At 44.2% G+C, this 15,701-nt stretch overlaps 1 protein-coding gene across 5 annotated transcripts in view; it reads right to left on the bottom strand.

Annotated features, from left to right (window-relative positions):
- LOC135325049 (PDZ domain-containing protein 2-like) overlaps positions 1-15,701 on the bottom strand; it is a 210,741-nt gene that overhangs the window by 22,907 nt on the left and 172,133 nt on the right. For 4 of the 5 annotated variants that reach the window (XM_064502471.1, XM_064502474.1, XM_064502472.1 and 1 more), the window contains 10 exons: positions 14,191-14,339; positions 13,437-13,556; positions 10,830-10,944; positions 8,982-9,055; positions 8,586-8,811; positions 7,392-7,509; positions 5,017-5,149; positions 1,999-2,080; positions 919-1,022; positions 128-287 (listed from right to left, as the gene is read on the bottom strand). In XM_064502471.1, coding sequence (XP_064358541.1) covers positions 128-287; positions 919-1,022; positions 1,999-2,080; positions 5,017-5,149; positions 7,392-7,509; positions 8,586-8,811; positions 8,982-9,055; positions 10,830-10,944; positions 13,437-13,556; positions 14,191-14,339 — 1,281 coding nt within the window. The remainder of the gene's footprint in view (positions 1-127; positions 288-918; positions 1,023-1,998; positions 2,081-5,016; positions 5,150-7,391; positions 7,510-8,585; positions 8,812-8,981; positions 9,056-10,829; positions 10,945-13,436; positions 13,557-14,190; positions 14,340-15,701) is intronic. The other variant, XM_064502473.1, reaches the window with a different exon arrangement.

Raw genomic sequence — 15,701 nt, 5'->3', positions numbered from 1 at the left:
TGCTGGCAGACATCGTCCTACCAACAAAGGAATCACCGGGTCTTTTCGGTAAAGCAAACCAGAGCTCAGTGACCACCCCCACATCAGACAAATGGCCAGACAGATTTCCATCACTTTCTCAGGTTACCGGGAGGGAGGGAGCTGTCATCCAATAAACTGTTCCTGCTCTTCTGACGGAGCTGCTCTTCATCGCAGGAGCTGGCTACGGCATCGGAGAAAGACAGCTGGCTTGGGCCGTCGTGCGAGAAGTACTGGGAGAGTTCTGCCTCCGAACTGACGGATCCCTGCTGAAAATATGCACAAGCGGTGACTGGCAGTCATTTCTACGTAAATCCCCTATCTGCACACAAGCACTAATAATACCACTCACATCACCCTTGTCAATATCAAAGTTTAACAACAATTTTAAAAATAGAGGAATTGATGGTGTACTGAGGGCCAAATGGTCAAATGTAAATTGCTGAAATGCAGCACATGAATATGCTTTTAGACAATACTTTTTTTTTTTTTCCAAATCCCCCTAGAAACAAGAGATGAAGCCATTTGCTTCCATAATTCTCTTTGCATACCTTCTTCCCCGAGAGAAGGGAAGGATTTCTACTTCCGGACACATGTCTCATGACTTCTTTTGCTTTCCCGGGAAAAACAGAGACTTTTCCCCTACAGTGGCTATGTACACAGACCAAGCACTCAACCTGCCTACAGGGTTTTGTCTCTTCTGCCACCTTTGGTCTCTGCTACCATCTCATCTCTTCTGCCCTACCATCACGATTCAAATGTGAGGCTTAAGAAACAAACCCCCTTTATGGAGCACACGTGACAAGGAAGGAGCACAGAGGTTTGGTTTTGAACAGTTTAATCCTTGGGTAAGAGCTGAATTTGAAGCAGAACTGTTTTTATTGCATTTAAGTCTTTTACCCGGCTTGCTGGCTCCAGGAAGCGTTTCATAGTCCAGCTGAGGGGAGAGGAGGTCTCTCCTTGTTTGGCTTTCACACTAGGCGAGGGGCTTTTTTGTGCAGCTCCTGTTAAACACAGTGCAGTTAGATGCCAAAAGTTATAGCAGTGGTCCACGTATCCAAACAAGCTCCTCATTCACCATCTGAGCTGGGGGCTGCGCTTATACTCACTTATTATCTGACCTACTAACATAAAGTGAGATTTACTTAACATTTCACAAGCTCTCCCTCAGATCAGGCAAAATGTTATCGTAGAAACTCATTACACAGCCAAGCACAGGACAGAACTACGCAGAGGAGACAAGCAGAAGTGTCTCCCTCACCCGCTGGAGCACACTGCTGATGACGTGCAACTGCAGAAGACAAATTAGTGGCCAAGGGCAAGGTGTACTGCATAAAGGTCCTAGCTGTCACTGATACATGAAGAATAATTACAAATCTAATGCCTTAAAAATCTTAAAATCACCTCACAGGTCATTCTGCCATTACCAAGAGTTTGCTTTGATCTGTAAGATTTTAGGAAATGCTAAGGCTGAGGTTCAAAACTATCAGGTATATGCCAGAGCACAGCACTTCGACATGACCTCTAAGATTAATACCAAGTTAAAACACATAGTCCAGTATGCGATACCTGGACTCCTTCAAATGGATACAGTAGTACTTTTTTTTTTTTTTTTGGTCATTTTTAAGGATAAACGTACATGATGGATGGAGCTGACTCCTCCCACCCTTTCCCTAGCAGGATATTCTCCTTTGAAGAAATCCCAAAGAGAAGATAGAGCAACCTCCTCTAGGCACCCCGCCTTTCAGATCATGGCAGCCTGCCTAGAGAAGTCCAAAGCAAATAATATGACCTACAGAGTTGATCCATGTGAAATAGGATGTTTTTGCTGAAAGTTTTCCAATGAGTAGAGCAATCACATCTGCGAAACTGCTCAATTTGAGGGCCCTCAAAATATTGATGGTGAGGAACCCATGAACACATCCTTAAACCTTTGCACACCTGGAAAAAGACAAATATTGGGAGAGAACATGCTGTTACCTGTGCCATGAGAGGAGCTGCTGTCCTTGCTCTCTCGATGAGTAGTGCGCGCTATTGCTTCATCCATCTCCTGCTCAGAAACCTACGGTTTAGTAGATGACAAGAAATCAATATTGGGTAGAAGAAGAGAAGATGAGAGAGTCTGACCACTTATCACTACAAATACCTGATTCATTTCAGATAGGCTCCTATACTAAAGCCTCCGCAAAGAGGAGCTGGTTAAACGCTCCTAAGTTCTGGCCTCTGACTCAGACCAGCTGCACGCCATTCCTCTGCAGAAAACGGGAAGCAGAAACCAGCCGACTTCATGAAGACAACGTCCAAGTGCCACGTTACGTAAACAAATAAAACTGCACCAGGCTTAAAGAAATCAAATGAAGCCATTATGGCACAGTTTTAACTTGATTAAACACTGTACATTGGTTTACTGAGAAATATTACTTTAAAATAGACAAAGGCTGCTTTGTACAAGCCTACGTCAGCAACAGAAGATATTCAGCACTTAAAGAACCTACCGGAAGAAAGTCAGACTTCCTGAGATATTAGCTGCCTTTTTAATTTTCATTTCTCCTCATTTTCTTAAGAAAACTAAATCAGTAATCGGTACTTAATGTTTTCTCCAATTTAAGAATAATACTGCTCTACAATACTTGAAATATGCTAATTATGTCCTGAATTACCGCAGTGCATTTAATTCTTATTACTAGAAAACTCCATGTAGTCTTAGAACAGAAACAGCTAGTCTGCAGGAGTATGTATTTAAAAACAGAAAGCAAGGTAATTCTGTCTAAAGTAATTTCTATACACATTGCTTTACACCAATTAAAATTCAGCATAAAGAGAGATGAGAAACTTGAATCTTTCTGAACCATGAAGACTTGAAAGATTCCTAAGCAAACTCAGCAATTTCAGCATAGTTTAAATGCCTCATTCACTCGCAATAACAAGAAGAAAGAAAATTTTGTGGTATTTCTCTTGGAAGCACATGAAAATACCTAATTGAATATATTCAGCACCAAAACACACCGTGGACCTTTTTTGTCATGAAATGAAAGATTAAGTATAAAAATGTCTAAAACAACATGAACCTCTGTAGAAATATCTCTCTGCTTTCCGCTTGTGGCATGACCTTAGAGGAAACCGAAAGTCTCCTGGCTCCTGGGGCACAGAGTCCTCCAAGGACACGGACCAAGCATATTCCCACAGCGTATGCTCCAGGACCTTTGCACCAACCTTGGTGTACAAGATGTCCTGAGCACAAAACTAGGCGCGGGGCAGACTGCAGCATTATGGACAAGACGGAGGTACGGGGTGAAGGTGCAGCCTGTTAGACCAACACGGCCCCGGTGCGAGGAGGCACAACTGCTTGAAGGTGCCATCGCAGCAGGTTGTGGGGGGCTTGCACACCCAGCCTGGGTGTCTGCTGGTAGGCAAAACATGGATGGTCTCTTCTTCACTTATTTAAAGGTTACAGAAATCCACCCTTCTGCAAGCTCTAACAGTTCCGATTTTTAGCATCGGGCTGATCGAACTGCTTCCAGGGAAATTCTTCTGCGCTAACTCTTAACTACGATCTGCAGCCCGGGGTATTACTTGCAGCCACAAAAGAGCAATTAAAAAATTTCCACAGATCTTCCAGCGCTGTCAGAGGAAGGGTGACAGTGACATAGGATAAATGTTGGTCCCATATGGGCATTTCTTCAGAGATCCAACTTGAAGGGATTGTGGATTCAATACTGTCTGGGGAAAAAAAAAATGCTTTCGGGTCCCTCCAGCTAAACTTTTAGCCTTACACAGCACTCTTTGGCAAAGGATGAGTTGTCATTTTAAATATCACTTCTGGAAAACTGTAATGGGATCCCCTTAATAGGTTCCCTCTGTTACTGAGTACCAGTGAGCAATTAGTTTAAGCCAGGCATCGCAGTTTCTCCTTGCGCCGAGCGGATCAGCAGGCAGGGCCCAGCACCCCCAGCCCTGGGGGAGCAGCGGCAGCCCCGAGACGGGGGCTGCAGAGCCGGGGCGCCAACTCTTATCCCCTCTCATGCTTACCTTTAACCAACAGAGCCACGGCCTCTTTCTTTTCAGCATCATAAAACTTTGTAGCAATGATAATAAAGTCTGGGCAGTAAGTGTCAATTTGCCTATTGCTGTATATTTGATTTAGCAGAAAATACACAATTAATTATAAAATAAATCCACATCTAGGAGAACTCAGGTTTCTTCTAAAGGCCTCTATTTGTAGTTAGGAGTTCAAAAGTCAAAGCTCTCTGGACTCCCTAAAGCAAATATTTTTACAGCTTCATTCCTGTTTAAACAGGAAGGTTTTGTACACTCATGAAATTCTTTGAAATATTGAAATAAAAGAAGTTATTATTCCCTATAGCTTGGTTAAACGGGTTTGATCTTCTATCATCATTTTTTTTTAAATTACTTGAAAATAATCACTCACTTTGTAAACACAGGCTTATTTCTTATTTTCAAATTACCCTTGTACAGACTTCTCAGTAGCAGTACATTCCAGATTCTCTTTTTCTAGTTCCTAAAGGAAAACTTTGATCCTTGGACAGATTTTACTTTTTTAAAAACAGTATTTGTACTACTTTACTATAGCTGATCAGTTCAATCTGTTGATGTTTATATTGCTGGCCCAAATTATATTCTACTCAAACACAGATTAACTACAACTCAGCTTTAAGGAGGAAGAGGACATACACCATATTTGCGTTGCTGCTTGGCCCAAATATGAAGGATGACGGGAACACTTCACTCAAGCAGTTCCAGGAAAATTGCATTTCATCAGTGGGTGACTAAGTGAAAAGCAGCAAGGAAGCTCTAACACTGCTACAACTTGTAAACTGGAAGGCATCATTACAGTCCTTTAGCCTGACTTCTTGCACAACGTGCGCCGTAGAGAGAAAACTCCAATATTCTTCACTTGCTGCTTTCCAGACAGCAAGCCGCAAATTACAGCACAAGATGGAAACACCACGTAGGTACCCCAACACATTTCCTCCTCACCTTTGGGTTAGGATGCCGACTAATGATAAGGCTGACCGGACCCGGACCACACTCGCTCAGAATGGCGTAGGCTTCACTCAGCGCTGCGTGGCGCAGGCTCACCGAATCCGCCTCCAGGATCTGGTCACCCCGGCTGCAGGGAGAAATAGAGCTAGTTAATCACATCTGGCTCTTACAGAAACACTTGTGCTCCTGACTGGTAGCCAAACTTTTTCAAAGATACAAGTATCTGGAAAAGATCTGACTTGCAAAGCCACCAGTGTTGCTCTTGCTCCCAGTGACATGAACAGTTTGAGTCCTGCTGAACTGCAGGAGGGAGGTCCAGGGTTCCTTTTTGCACTTACTGTCAGTGCTACAAACCCTAGTAAACCAACAGAGAAAATTGGCTGCATTCGGACTAGGGTGAAAGCAAACTTCAGTTCCAGATCTGCATCCTGATACTTGTTGAGCACAGGGTGGGGAAAAAAAAAATTAGATTCAGATGGGCTGTTCCTTACCATCATATTGAACTACTTAACACAAACACCGATAAGACGTTCACGATTTAGATATGAGTTTATGAAATAACTTGAGAAAAAAAACTGGGCAAGATAAGCTTGTATTTGCTTCAAAGTACAGAACCCAGTTAGGAAAAAAAAAAGAAAGAAAAAACCTTGTCTAAGAGGGAAGGATAAATTGTTTTGCTTTGTTTTTCCAATTTCTTAAGTCTTGATCATTGGTGTTCAGACATCTGGAACTATTCAAAAGAACAGACTATCAACTAGGGATATCATTAAAGCATTCTCTGTAATTACTAAAGCATTTACTTTAAATAGACATTTTCAAACAATCCACTGATGCTGATTTATGCTGGATTAGTTGTGACAATGGAAATGAAATTGCACTATAAGTCTCCACGCCAAAGTCGAAATGACAATTGCACACGGCAGCCTTTCAGGGGCCCCTATTCTGGTACAGGCTCAAGAAAACAAAGGGCGATCAACTGTTGTGAAATCATGTCACTGCTTTGCCTATCCTTCCGACTTAAACTACTACTAGAAACTATGATAACGGAATCACTTATACAAGCACAGGATTGAGAGGGGGAGCTCAGATACAGAGGAGCTGGATTCAAACCCTTCCTGGTATTGCAAAGCCTGTATCTGATTAATGAGGTTTTCCAAAATCAAAACCATCCTCTTAGTTTTGGCTTACGGAACCATAAACTGCTGATGGGACAACAGGAGCAACGTCTCAAAGAAGCAAGCTAGAAAACTGGGAAGCATGCCTGGATATAATCAATCACGTAACCTAATAAATGATACAGCTATTACACACAGGCACAACCAGCACGGCAATCTTTTCCAAAAGGGCTTACAAGAAAGCAAGTCAGTATTAGACTACTGTCTCCTCTAGACATTTCTATTTGGTAGCAACTTTGAAGAGTTTTGGCAGGCATGCAACCATAAAATTATCTTGTTCTCCTGTTCCAAAACTCAACTTGCTCTATCACAATTTCCCTAGCAAGCGAGGGCCATTGCACGTGCAGGGAACGGAGAGCTCTCCCCCTCCGTCAGCGAGTGCGTGAAAGCAAGGCTGCTGCAGCGCCTCTCCGCACCAGCGCTCACGGCGCAGGCTCGGCGCAGATCACACAGCCTCGCTGCCCTGAGCGCAGCCTTCCTCCTCAGCACTGCTCCACGTGCCCCTGAGTATTTACGCAGGGATGCAGAAAAATGGGAGGCCTTGGGGAATTCCCTCCAAGGGTTTTTAAAAAGGAGGACTCCAGGAAAGGAACAGAAAATAACTTTCTGTCACTTAATGCAGCGTAAAGCACAAGCGAATCCCAGGAATGATTTCTCTTTCTCTTACAGTTCCTTATAGTCAGTCCAGGTTCCCAGCGGAGCACACAGGACGGGCAGGTCAACCTGCCGCACTTCTATCAGACAGCAAGGACAGAAAAGCTCTCCTGCAGCCATGGGAACAGCACACTGCAAGAAACTCCCCCCATCTCCTTTTAAGAGTTTCAGGTGACTGAGCTTTCAACAGAGCTCTGCAAATATCCTGCCAATTTGGGGTCTCTGGCTGCAGCTCTGACAAAAATTGATGAAGCTGCATTTCTGCCTGTTCCTCCTTCTTGAAGGGTGCTATTAAGCTCAGTTTTCTATATAGAGAATAAAAACAAAAAAACGAAAAAACCCACAAATCTTAATGATCATGCTGCTTCCATGACACAGAAGAATGTCTCGGGTATTTTGGAATGTCTTTATTTAAATGTTTTCTTTCTGGTGAACACTTAAATATAAATCCCCTCCCTGCTACATCAACTGATTGGTGAAAACAAGGTCTCAATCCATTTTATCGTAAAACTACTCCAGCATGTTTTTGCTTTAACTAACCTTAATCTGCCATCCATTTTAGCCACTGATCCTGGGGCCAGGCTGTGAATGTATATCCCTGGAGAACTATTTTCCAGCGTGAGACAACAGGCACCAATGCCTAGCCCAACCCCTGGCTCTGTGAAAAACAAAAAGTACAAAGAAAAGTACTGTTGAGTCCCTGCAGATTGTAATCACACCGGACACACAAGTGTTTGTGTTCCCACATCACATCTGAGACCAAGAATCACGTATTGTTTCAGGGCTGGCCTTAGGTGCAGGCATTCAGGAAGCCAAGACCCACAGTGGCAATCAGGATTGACAATATCTAATTTTGACTGTTTTCTGAGGTCCATTGTTGTGAGGATTAACCCTACTCCTGGCAAATTTAGAGTACCTTGAGAGCTGCCTGGGACTGGAAATGTCACACAAGGTCTGATCAGGTCTGAGACACAAAGGAGTGGGAGAGCAATAAAATAAAGAAGTGACTTTTAAAATTATTTCAGAAAATGTGAGAAGACACCACCAATGTAAGACTCTAGTTTGTTAAATATCTGCATGGCATCCCTCAGCAAAGAGACATGAAGAAAGGTAAGAAGTCATCTGTGGTTTAATTATTTCCCCTGTTCATTTTCACCTTTGCCTTCCTTCGTAGAACAGGGTACCTGAAATAGGAATTACTAGATATCTGACCTTCTTTCTCCAAATTTTTAGTCCAACCTTTAAAGTCATCACTCAAGCCTTTAAGATAGATATAGTCATCCCACTACATATAGTGTATGCTCCAAGTTTACCCTGTACTATTGTTGTTACTGAGAGAAGCCCTCATGAAGGAGTTCAGGCAGCTCCTCTGGGCAATCCTGAATGCACTGCATGGGTTAGCCGCCTTCAGGGCTGCCCTTTACCAGAAGGGCACGGTCATTTGGGCTGTAGAGAGGCTGATTCATGTTTGGCCTCCCCCTTTCAGCAGCACGGACACCGCTATGAGGAAGAGCCTCCTCTTGACTCTGGGAGCAGCAAAATGTGAAAGGGGGACCTCTTCAAAGGGCTCTGCATTAGAGGATGGTTTTTTCCACCATCCCGTGGTTCACAGAGAGCTCTCCGAGACCAAAACGACATGGGTAGGTGCCCTGGGTATCGGAACCACTAGCATTCCCAGAAACTCCCCTAATAAACAGGGCTGCCTTCTCTGAGGGCATTTCAATGAACCTTCACCTTTATTGAGTGTCACATCCATGACAATCCTGTCCTTCGGTCCGGGGCCTTTGCGGCTGGAGGAGGAGCCGTCCGTGTCATCGGAGCCAGGGACAGGAGTGCCTCCGCTGGCACTGGAGCTGGGTGAGCTGGACCGGCTCAGCAAGGTGGGAGTAGCACAGGGCGTGAGACTGGGGCTGCGCAGCCTCGTGCGCACGGTGAGGGTCACCACGCCTTTCTTGAGTTGCTAGAGAGACATCAGAGAAATCACCAAATAAGGCAATGCAAAATGCCAACATTTGCCAGTAAACCCACATACAATAAATTGTGGCAGCGAAAGAATAAAGCTGAACATGCTAAATGGCACTGAATGAAGAGAAGCACGGACGTCTCTCTTACTACATCTACGGTTGTTACCTTAAACCTCTGAATGGCCTCCTGGTGGGTCAGCCCTTGTAAAGATTCTCCATTAACTTCTAGTATTTCATCCCCTGGAAATCAGATACAAAAATGAAGTCAGCAATGTACAAAGTATAGAGCTGTAGCAAAACTTCTTATAAATAAAGCAACCTGCTACCATGTGGATTCCAATTTACTGCTCAATAAAAAGCCTTCTACTATTCTCAGTTTATTTTTACTTGTCCTAATGCCTTCACGAGTTAACAGACTGATGAGTTACCAGAGTAAAGCCTGTTCTTCAGCAGGGATCTTTAACGTTCTTATAACAACAAACAAACTGGAAACACTACAGATTTTAACTGCAGACTGAAATATAGATGTTCATAACATGAAGTCCAAGGGGACCACAAAACTCCCTTTCTTTGGTGAGCATCAATAAGAGAAATGAGAATTTAAGTGAAACACTATAGCATATCACACCAAAGAAACTGGCCTTGCATCCACGTACAAAAAGCAAACGTGCTCCACTTACTAAGTATGAGAGAAAAGCAAGTGGTCCACACACTGCAATAGCCCTCCTCATCCCAACAAACAAGCACCACTGCATGTCTGCCCACCTATTACAAGCTTCCAGGCTCTGGGTCCTACCACTTACACCCAGCTGTGTTGATCTACCTTCTTTTCATTAAAAGGAGGGTGAAGTGAGCAGGATCCAGATCTGCTTTCTGCAATTTTACATACACTTACATCTGTGCACAATTAGATGGGGCGATGTCATCAGCCAAGTCTTCCCCTCCTCTCCTTCCTTAGTCCCAGTCAAAAAAAAAAAAAGAGCATGTGAGCTCTGAATATCCTGTGAAGGCTTGGCGGGTTTATGGGACAGCTGCTGCTTATTGGCTTCCCACGGTCAGTGCACAACCTATGCTCCAGGGAGCCCCGCTTCTTTCTGGCAGGAAGCTCGAGAGCTGGCACCAAAACCAGCCTCAAATGCAACAAGTGTGATGAGATGTAAAGAGGGAAATGATGATATGAGAAGCAGAGAAGTAACACAGGAGCAGCTTCTTGTGAAAGAGAAGTAACCCATCTCCTGCAGAAGAGCTGTAAACCACTGTTCTATATTCACGATCACTTTGCACTTTTTAGCATGTAAGACTCTGCGTGGCATAGGAGCACTCAGACCAGTGTCCTAACACAGAGAGCAGTCCATACATCCAGCTCAGAGATCAAGACTGGAAAAGCAGTGAAAAAATAAAATAAATCAGGCTATACCTGCTTCTCTAAACAGTGTTATCTTATGCCAATCCTATCCTTCCTCTTTTCTTTGTCTGGTTATGACCTTTACTTGTTTTTTCACATCTAAATTATAAGCCATAAGGCTCTGAGACAGACTGCAAAGAGGCTCAGAAATCACAAAGGTCCAGAAGACTCTCCCAAGCACACCCTTCTGCATAACCCCTTCTTGGCCAAGCACCTCTAGGTCAGATGTTGGCTGGATAGATACATTTCACTGCTACCAGTGTCCCGCCCCAGCTGAAGAAGTGGAATTTATGGCTTGGTCAAAAATGGTTCACTGAAGGAAAAAAGAAAAAAAAAGAAAAAAAAAGAAAAAAAGAAAAAAAAAGAAAAAAAGAAAAAAAAAGAAAAAAAGAAAAAAAAAGAAGTTTCATGCTGTAGTTTTCCCTTCTCAAAATGCAAACTGCTATGATCAGCCTCCCCCAGGACAGACAGGCAGGGTGTGTTGAATCCTCCACAGTCTCCTGGAGATGGCCAAGTGCCTAAATAAAGCAGTAGTTGATTCTCTTCTGCTGGACGGAAACAATATCCTACTGTGGTCCCTTATATGCAGTTGACTTCTCTCTACTATACCTTCTTTAAGTCTTCCATCAGCAGCAGCTGCTCCGTTTGGGAATATAGTCTTCACAAAAATCCCCATGCGTCCGCGAGCAGAATCCTGACCTCCCACAATGCTGAATCCAAGACCCTACAGAAAAAGGAGGAAGAGATGCACAGCTGGCACCTTACTCTATTATCACCTGTCTGCGGAAGACTGCCTGATAATGTACAAGACAAAGGAAAGATGAAAAGGTAATAGCTTCTGACGAACCACACCGCAATCTCATTCACTGCTTCCATCTCCCGATTTACTTTCACTCTAATATCAACAGCTCAAAAAGTAGCAGCAGGCACATTAAACTAAAAGGTAAAAAGTGATATCTTCAGTTATTTCTGTGGAACGTAGGATCAACGGCTTTGTGTTGTTCTATTCCACTTTTAAAAACTGTAACATATTGCCCTTAAATTGACAGACAGTGGATTCCCGCCCCTGAGATCTATATCCAGGATTAACTGTAGTTTTCTCTGCTGTCACAGATCCTGCATTTCCTCAGGAAAAAGAAAAGCTTAAGAACATGACATAAGGTCAATGCTGTAATGTCAGGAATGTAGCTGTAAGGGCTGGTGTGGGGGGGTTGTCATGCACATATACATTTTTAATTATTCTGGAGACATGTACCACGTCGTATTTAAATAAATCTAGATCAGTGTATTCCCCAGGGCTCCATCTGTTAGCTCTTGCCCCTGCACTGCCCCGGCTGGCTGGGGGACCATCTCGTGAAGTTGCTCAGGGAATGAAGGAGCCCAGCAGAACCAACCTCTCCCCCTTCTGCCAAGTTATTTCCCAGCCAAATCACTTCCTTGATCCGTTCCCCTATATTTCTCCTCTTGTCACCCCTGTATGCATATTTTACATACTAAAGAGAAAAGTCACCAACCAGGTGGACAAGGGAAGTGAGAAACCGTTGTGCTTCAATGATGTGCAGCAATGGTTGTTATTAGAGCCTCAGGCAGTGCTGTCTAGCTGAGGGGAGCTGGCAGAGCAGACACCAACACCGTGTTTACAACCCGGTACAACACACAGCCTCTTTTGTTTTACTCTGAATACAAGGTAGACAACTGTTTATTATCGATTGTTACGAGCCTTTCGTAATTTGATAAGATATTACTGATTTCCAGATAGGAGGGATTGTATCTCTACCTTGCAACCCAAAATAACTCAAACGAGGGTTTACTGTGCAACGATAAACCACAGAGCAAACTACAGAGAGCCTGGGGCCCTGGATGCTCCAGCGCACACCCGCAGCCGTTCTCCCCACAGCTCCAGGAGGCGGCCTAGGAGGAATACTGCTGGAAGGCACATGGGTTCCCGCATTGGTGCACCTTCCTGGAGAGGTGCTGCAACTCCCTGGTGGAAAAGCACCCCATATAGATCTACCTACAGGGGAAAAACACCACGGTCACACTCCTGGCTCTGAGCCATGTGAACACAGGGACTCCATGGAAATAGTCCTCGAGTCCCAGGTCTGCACAGAGATGATAGAGCAAGCACTACTATGCGGATTGTAGACAGCGCTTATCCTAGGAGAAGTGATTGCCCAGAACGGCAGCTATTTGAGGTGGCTCACAGTCACTACAGTTTGTGTGCTACCAACTGCTTCGTAATGCCCTAGAGTCAACTGCAGAAAGGCAGGCGGGGGCGGCTTATCGCATGGGGAGAAATAAGGCAGTTTTCACAAGAAAAACAGGTTCAAAAAATAAATAAGTGGAAAAAAAATCAAGAAATGCTTGCTTGAAAATGTCATGAAAGACCTGAAGCTCCCAAATCAAGGAGAGCTATACTGTGTGCCAATCTATGAGAGCAGCCTTTGTTTCTAACTCTCTGGTGAATTTAAAGCACAGCAAAGAATTCATTTTGTACTCAAGCCTGAAAGTCAAAATAAGGCATTTTAGTCCAAAATACATTAATCTGATCATTCTAAAACAGCATTTCAACAAAAAAGCACATTTTTAGCATATATAAGCAAGAGTTCCCATACTCGTATGGATTAGATCAGGGAAATCCAGTTCTACTCCCTCAGCGTTCAGACAGCTGGCATCTAGCAAATGTGCAAACACATTACTGGAGGGGGATAAGAGGACTCTGTGACCCAGAAAATTCAGGACTCTCAGAAAAACAATCAACCAGGAACCTATCTTTGGATTTAATTTACCGTGTTTTTTTAATGCATAAAGATACCATGGAGATAAAACATGCTTGTCCATAAATACGCATGCAAACAGGTACTCTTCTGTAGTAGCACCAATTTTGCATAGACATACATATTTATAGGCCTGTTATTAATACTTGATAGCTCAGTAAGGACCAGATGCACCAAATCATTATCAAAGCCACCCCACCCCAAGTGCATCACACAAACATTGCTTCCCCCGTATTTTGCAGGCATAACTTTGGCATTCACTTTTGAAAACGGAATTTATTGTTATTATTATTGGCTACCTTTGAGAGTCACAACCAGGCACACCTTTACTTTATTAAACAGTCAGGTGCGTGAAGTCATGGGAGCTGGAGATGCCTCAGGCTCTTAAACACCAGCTCATAGTACGCACGAGGAACCAGCCATGTGCAGAAATGCTCACCTTGCCTTGCCCTTTCATCAGGACAATGTTAGAAATAATGGACGGTTGGGTCAGTCTCCATGGAGATTCCACCTGGGCAGCACTGAAGGAGCGGGTAGACTTCTTCACAATATGGTAGTCCTAATAAACATGAGCAAACATGGGAAGTCACTCTGATTGCTTGGCACAGGCACTGGGACATCACACTGGGAAAATTGTGTGTGCCAGGGAGGAGGGGAGGAATCTCACAGACAGGAGCAAAAAGAAATATATGATATATTCAAATAAGCATTCAGGGGATAAAGTCCTTGCTCATTACAGTCAAAGCAAATTTTGCCATAATTTTCTCACATTTCACACAGTAAGAGTGTTTTGTAATGTACTAGGTCCAATTTAAATTAAAAAGATTAAGGGTAGACTCATGATATAGTGAAGTCCTTCTCTCCTAAAAAATGCCTACATCATCATGTGATTAAAATAAAGAGCAGCAGGGCTTTTCTGTGCTCACATCTCTCCACCTACATCTCATAGATATCAGCCTCAGGGCCTGGCCATAGCAGAAGTACCACCCTTCAGCATCCTCACAGCAAAGAAGTTCTCCATCTGTAGCGAACATATCCCATTTTGGTGTCAAAGTTTGGTTCCGCTCCCCATGATGTACATATGCAGCCACATTTCACTACAGTTACTTCTCAGAGAGTCATATAGATCTTAAAGGATCAAGTACAAGCTTATGAAGGAAACCAAGCTGCTCAGAGCCGGGCTTTTTACCCACCTGCCTGGCTCCTGCTGATTCCAGCTGCTGGGGGAGAGAGTGTTTTCTCCCTCCCCGGGAATATTTCACTGCTATTTCATAATTCGGTTCACCGTTTTCCACTGTCAGCTCATCATCTTCTCCCACGGATTCTAACCGGGATCCGGCACCTAGGGAAAACCACCAAAATGCAACATCTGGCAACTATCTCAGGACCTGCCTATCCTCCTGCCAGCCTGCAATAACCATCTCCTGCAAATCCAGTTTAAACAATACCTTAAAACAATACCATGTAGTATGTCTTCTGGGCAGTTACAAGATAGAGTTGATCATCCTCAAATAAAAACTTTTCCTGCTGCCCCAGGTTTTAAAAGATCGTTCAGCGATGCTGAAATCTTCAGCACCGTCACTTGTGGTGGTAAGTAAAAAGATAATTGAGCCAGTAGCTCTGGGACAGAAAAGAAATTCAGCTGTTCTCACCCAGTGGCACCTGCCACTGCACTAAGCCCTCAAACTTCATTTATTTAAAATTAAAAGACATGACACTGTAGCTGTGTATGTTTCTAGAGGTGTCATGTCACTTCGAGGGAAATTTTTCTGGAATGGAGAAAGGAAAAATGTGCCAAATAAATGTTACTCTCTTTCCTCCTGGCAACAATCCTAGGTGTCTTGAAGAGGAGAAGAACGTAGAAACAGAATTCACATTAGAAACAGAATGATTTGTCTTGAAGGACATGCTGTAATTAGTCCCCGAGTTCCCTGTTCCTCACGATGGGGCTCCTCCAATTCTCATTTCTCCGAGGTACCTACATGACCCCCATTCACAGCAGTTCCCACGCCTTTATCCTTGCAATTTCCCTGGCACACAGGGAAGTGCCATCAGCCTGTATTTTACAGAGGAAAACCTGAGATGCAGACAAAATTCACACAGGTTGGATTTAATGATGTGGCTTTAAGATCACTTTAAACCAAGTTAAATTGCAGCTGCCGCTGAAGGGGGCAGCTCTGCTCTCCCTTCCCCTTCCACCACCCCATCCTTGCACGGGATGGGGCTCACGGGACACACACAGAGGTGCGTCCGCTGCAAAGTTACCCAGCGGAGCCCCAAACCTGTTTTGTGCCACCTGCTCCTCATCAGGAGGCTGCACAACCACCGGTGCCAGCACAAGGCAGGCAGAGAGCAAACGCAGAGCCAGGGGCAGCAGCTTGTTTTTAGCGAGCATCAACGTGATTTTGCAACCACTCCCATAGGCGGAATTTGTGCCCATCTCCAAGAGTGCAGTTCCCAACGCGCACCCTGCTTTGGAGTCCAAAATTACCTCTGGTTTTAAAACTCCTGGTCCCTAGGCATGCAGGGTGCTGCTGCCAAACACACCCTGGACGGCTATTTTGGCAGGACCCAGCCTCCTGGCATGTCTTTCACTTGCAGACCTGCCAGGGACCCAGAATTATGCCTTCCCCCTCTGTCTGCCTCCCCTCCTCTGCCTCGGGGAGCAAAGCCAGCTGCCTCGGACAAGTGCAGGGTGCAATGG

The sequence above is a fragment of the Dromaius novaehollandiae genome, chromosome Z (assembly GCF_036370855.1).
Source record: "Dromaius novaehollandiae isolate bDroNov1 chromosome Z, bDroNov1.hap1, whole genome shotgun sequence".
Taxonomy (NCBI): Eukaryota; Metazoa; Chordata; class Aves; order Casuariiformes; family Dromaiidae; genus Dromaius; species Dromaius novaehollandiae.
Note: the sequence above shows the minus strand (reverse complement) of the source record. Positions and strands in the feature narration are given on the sequence as shown.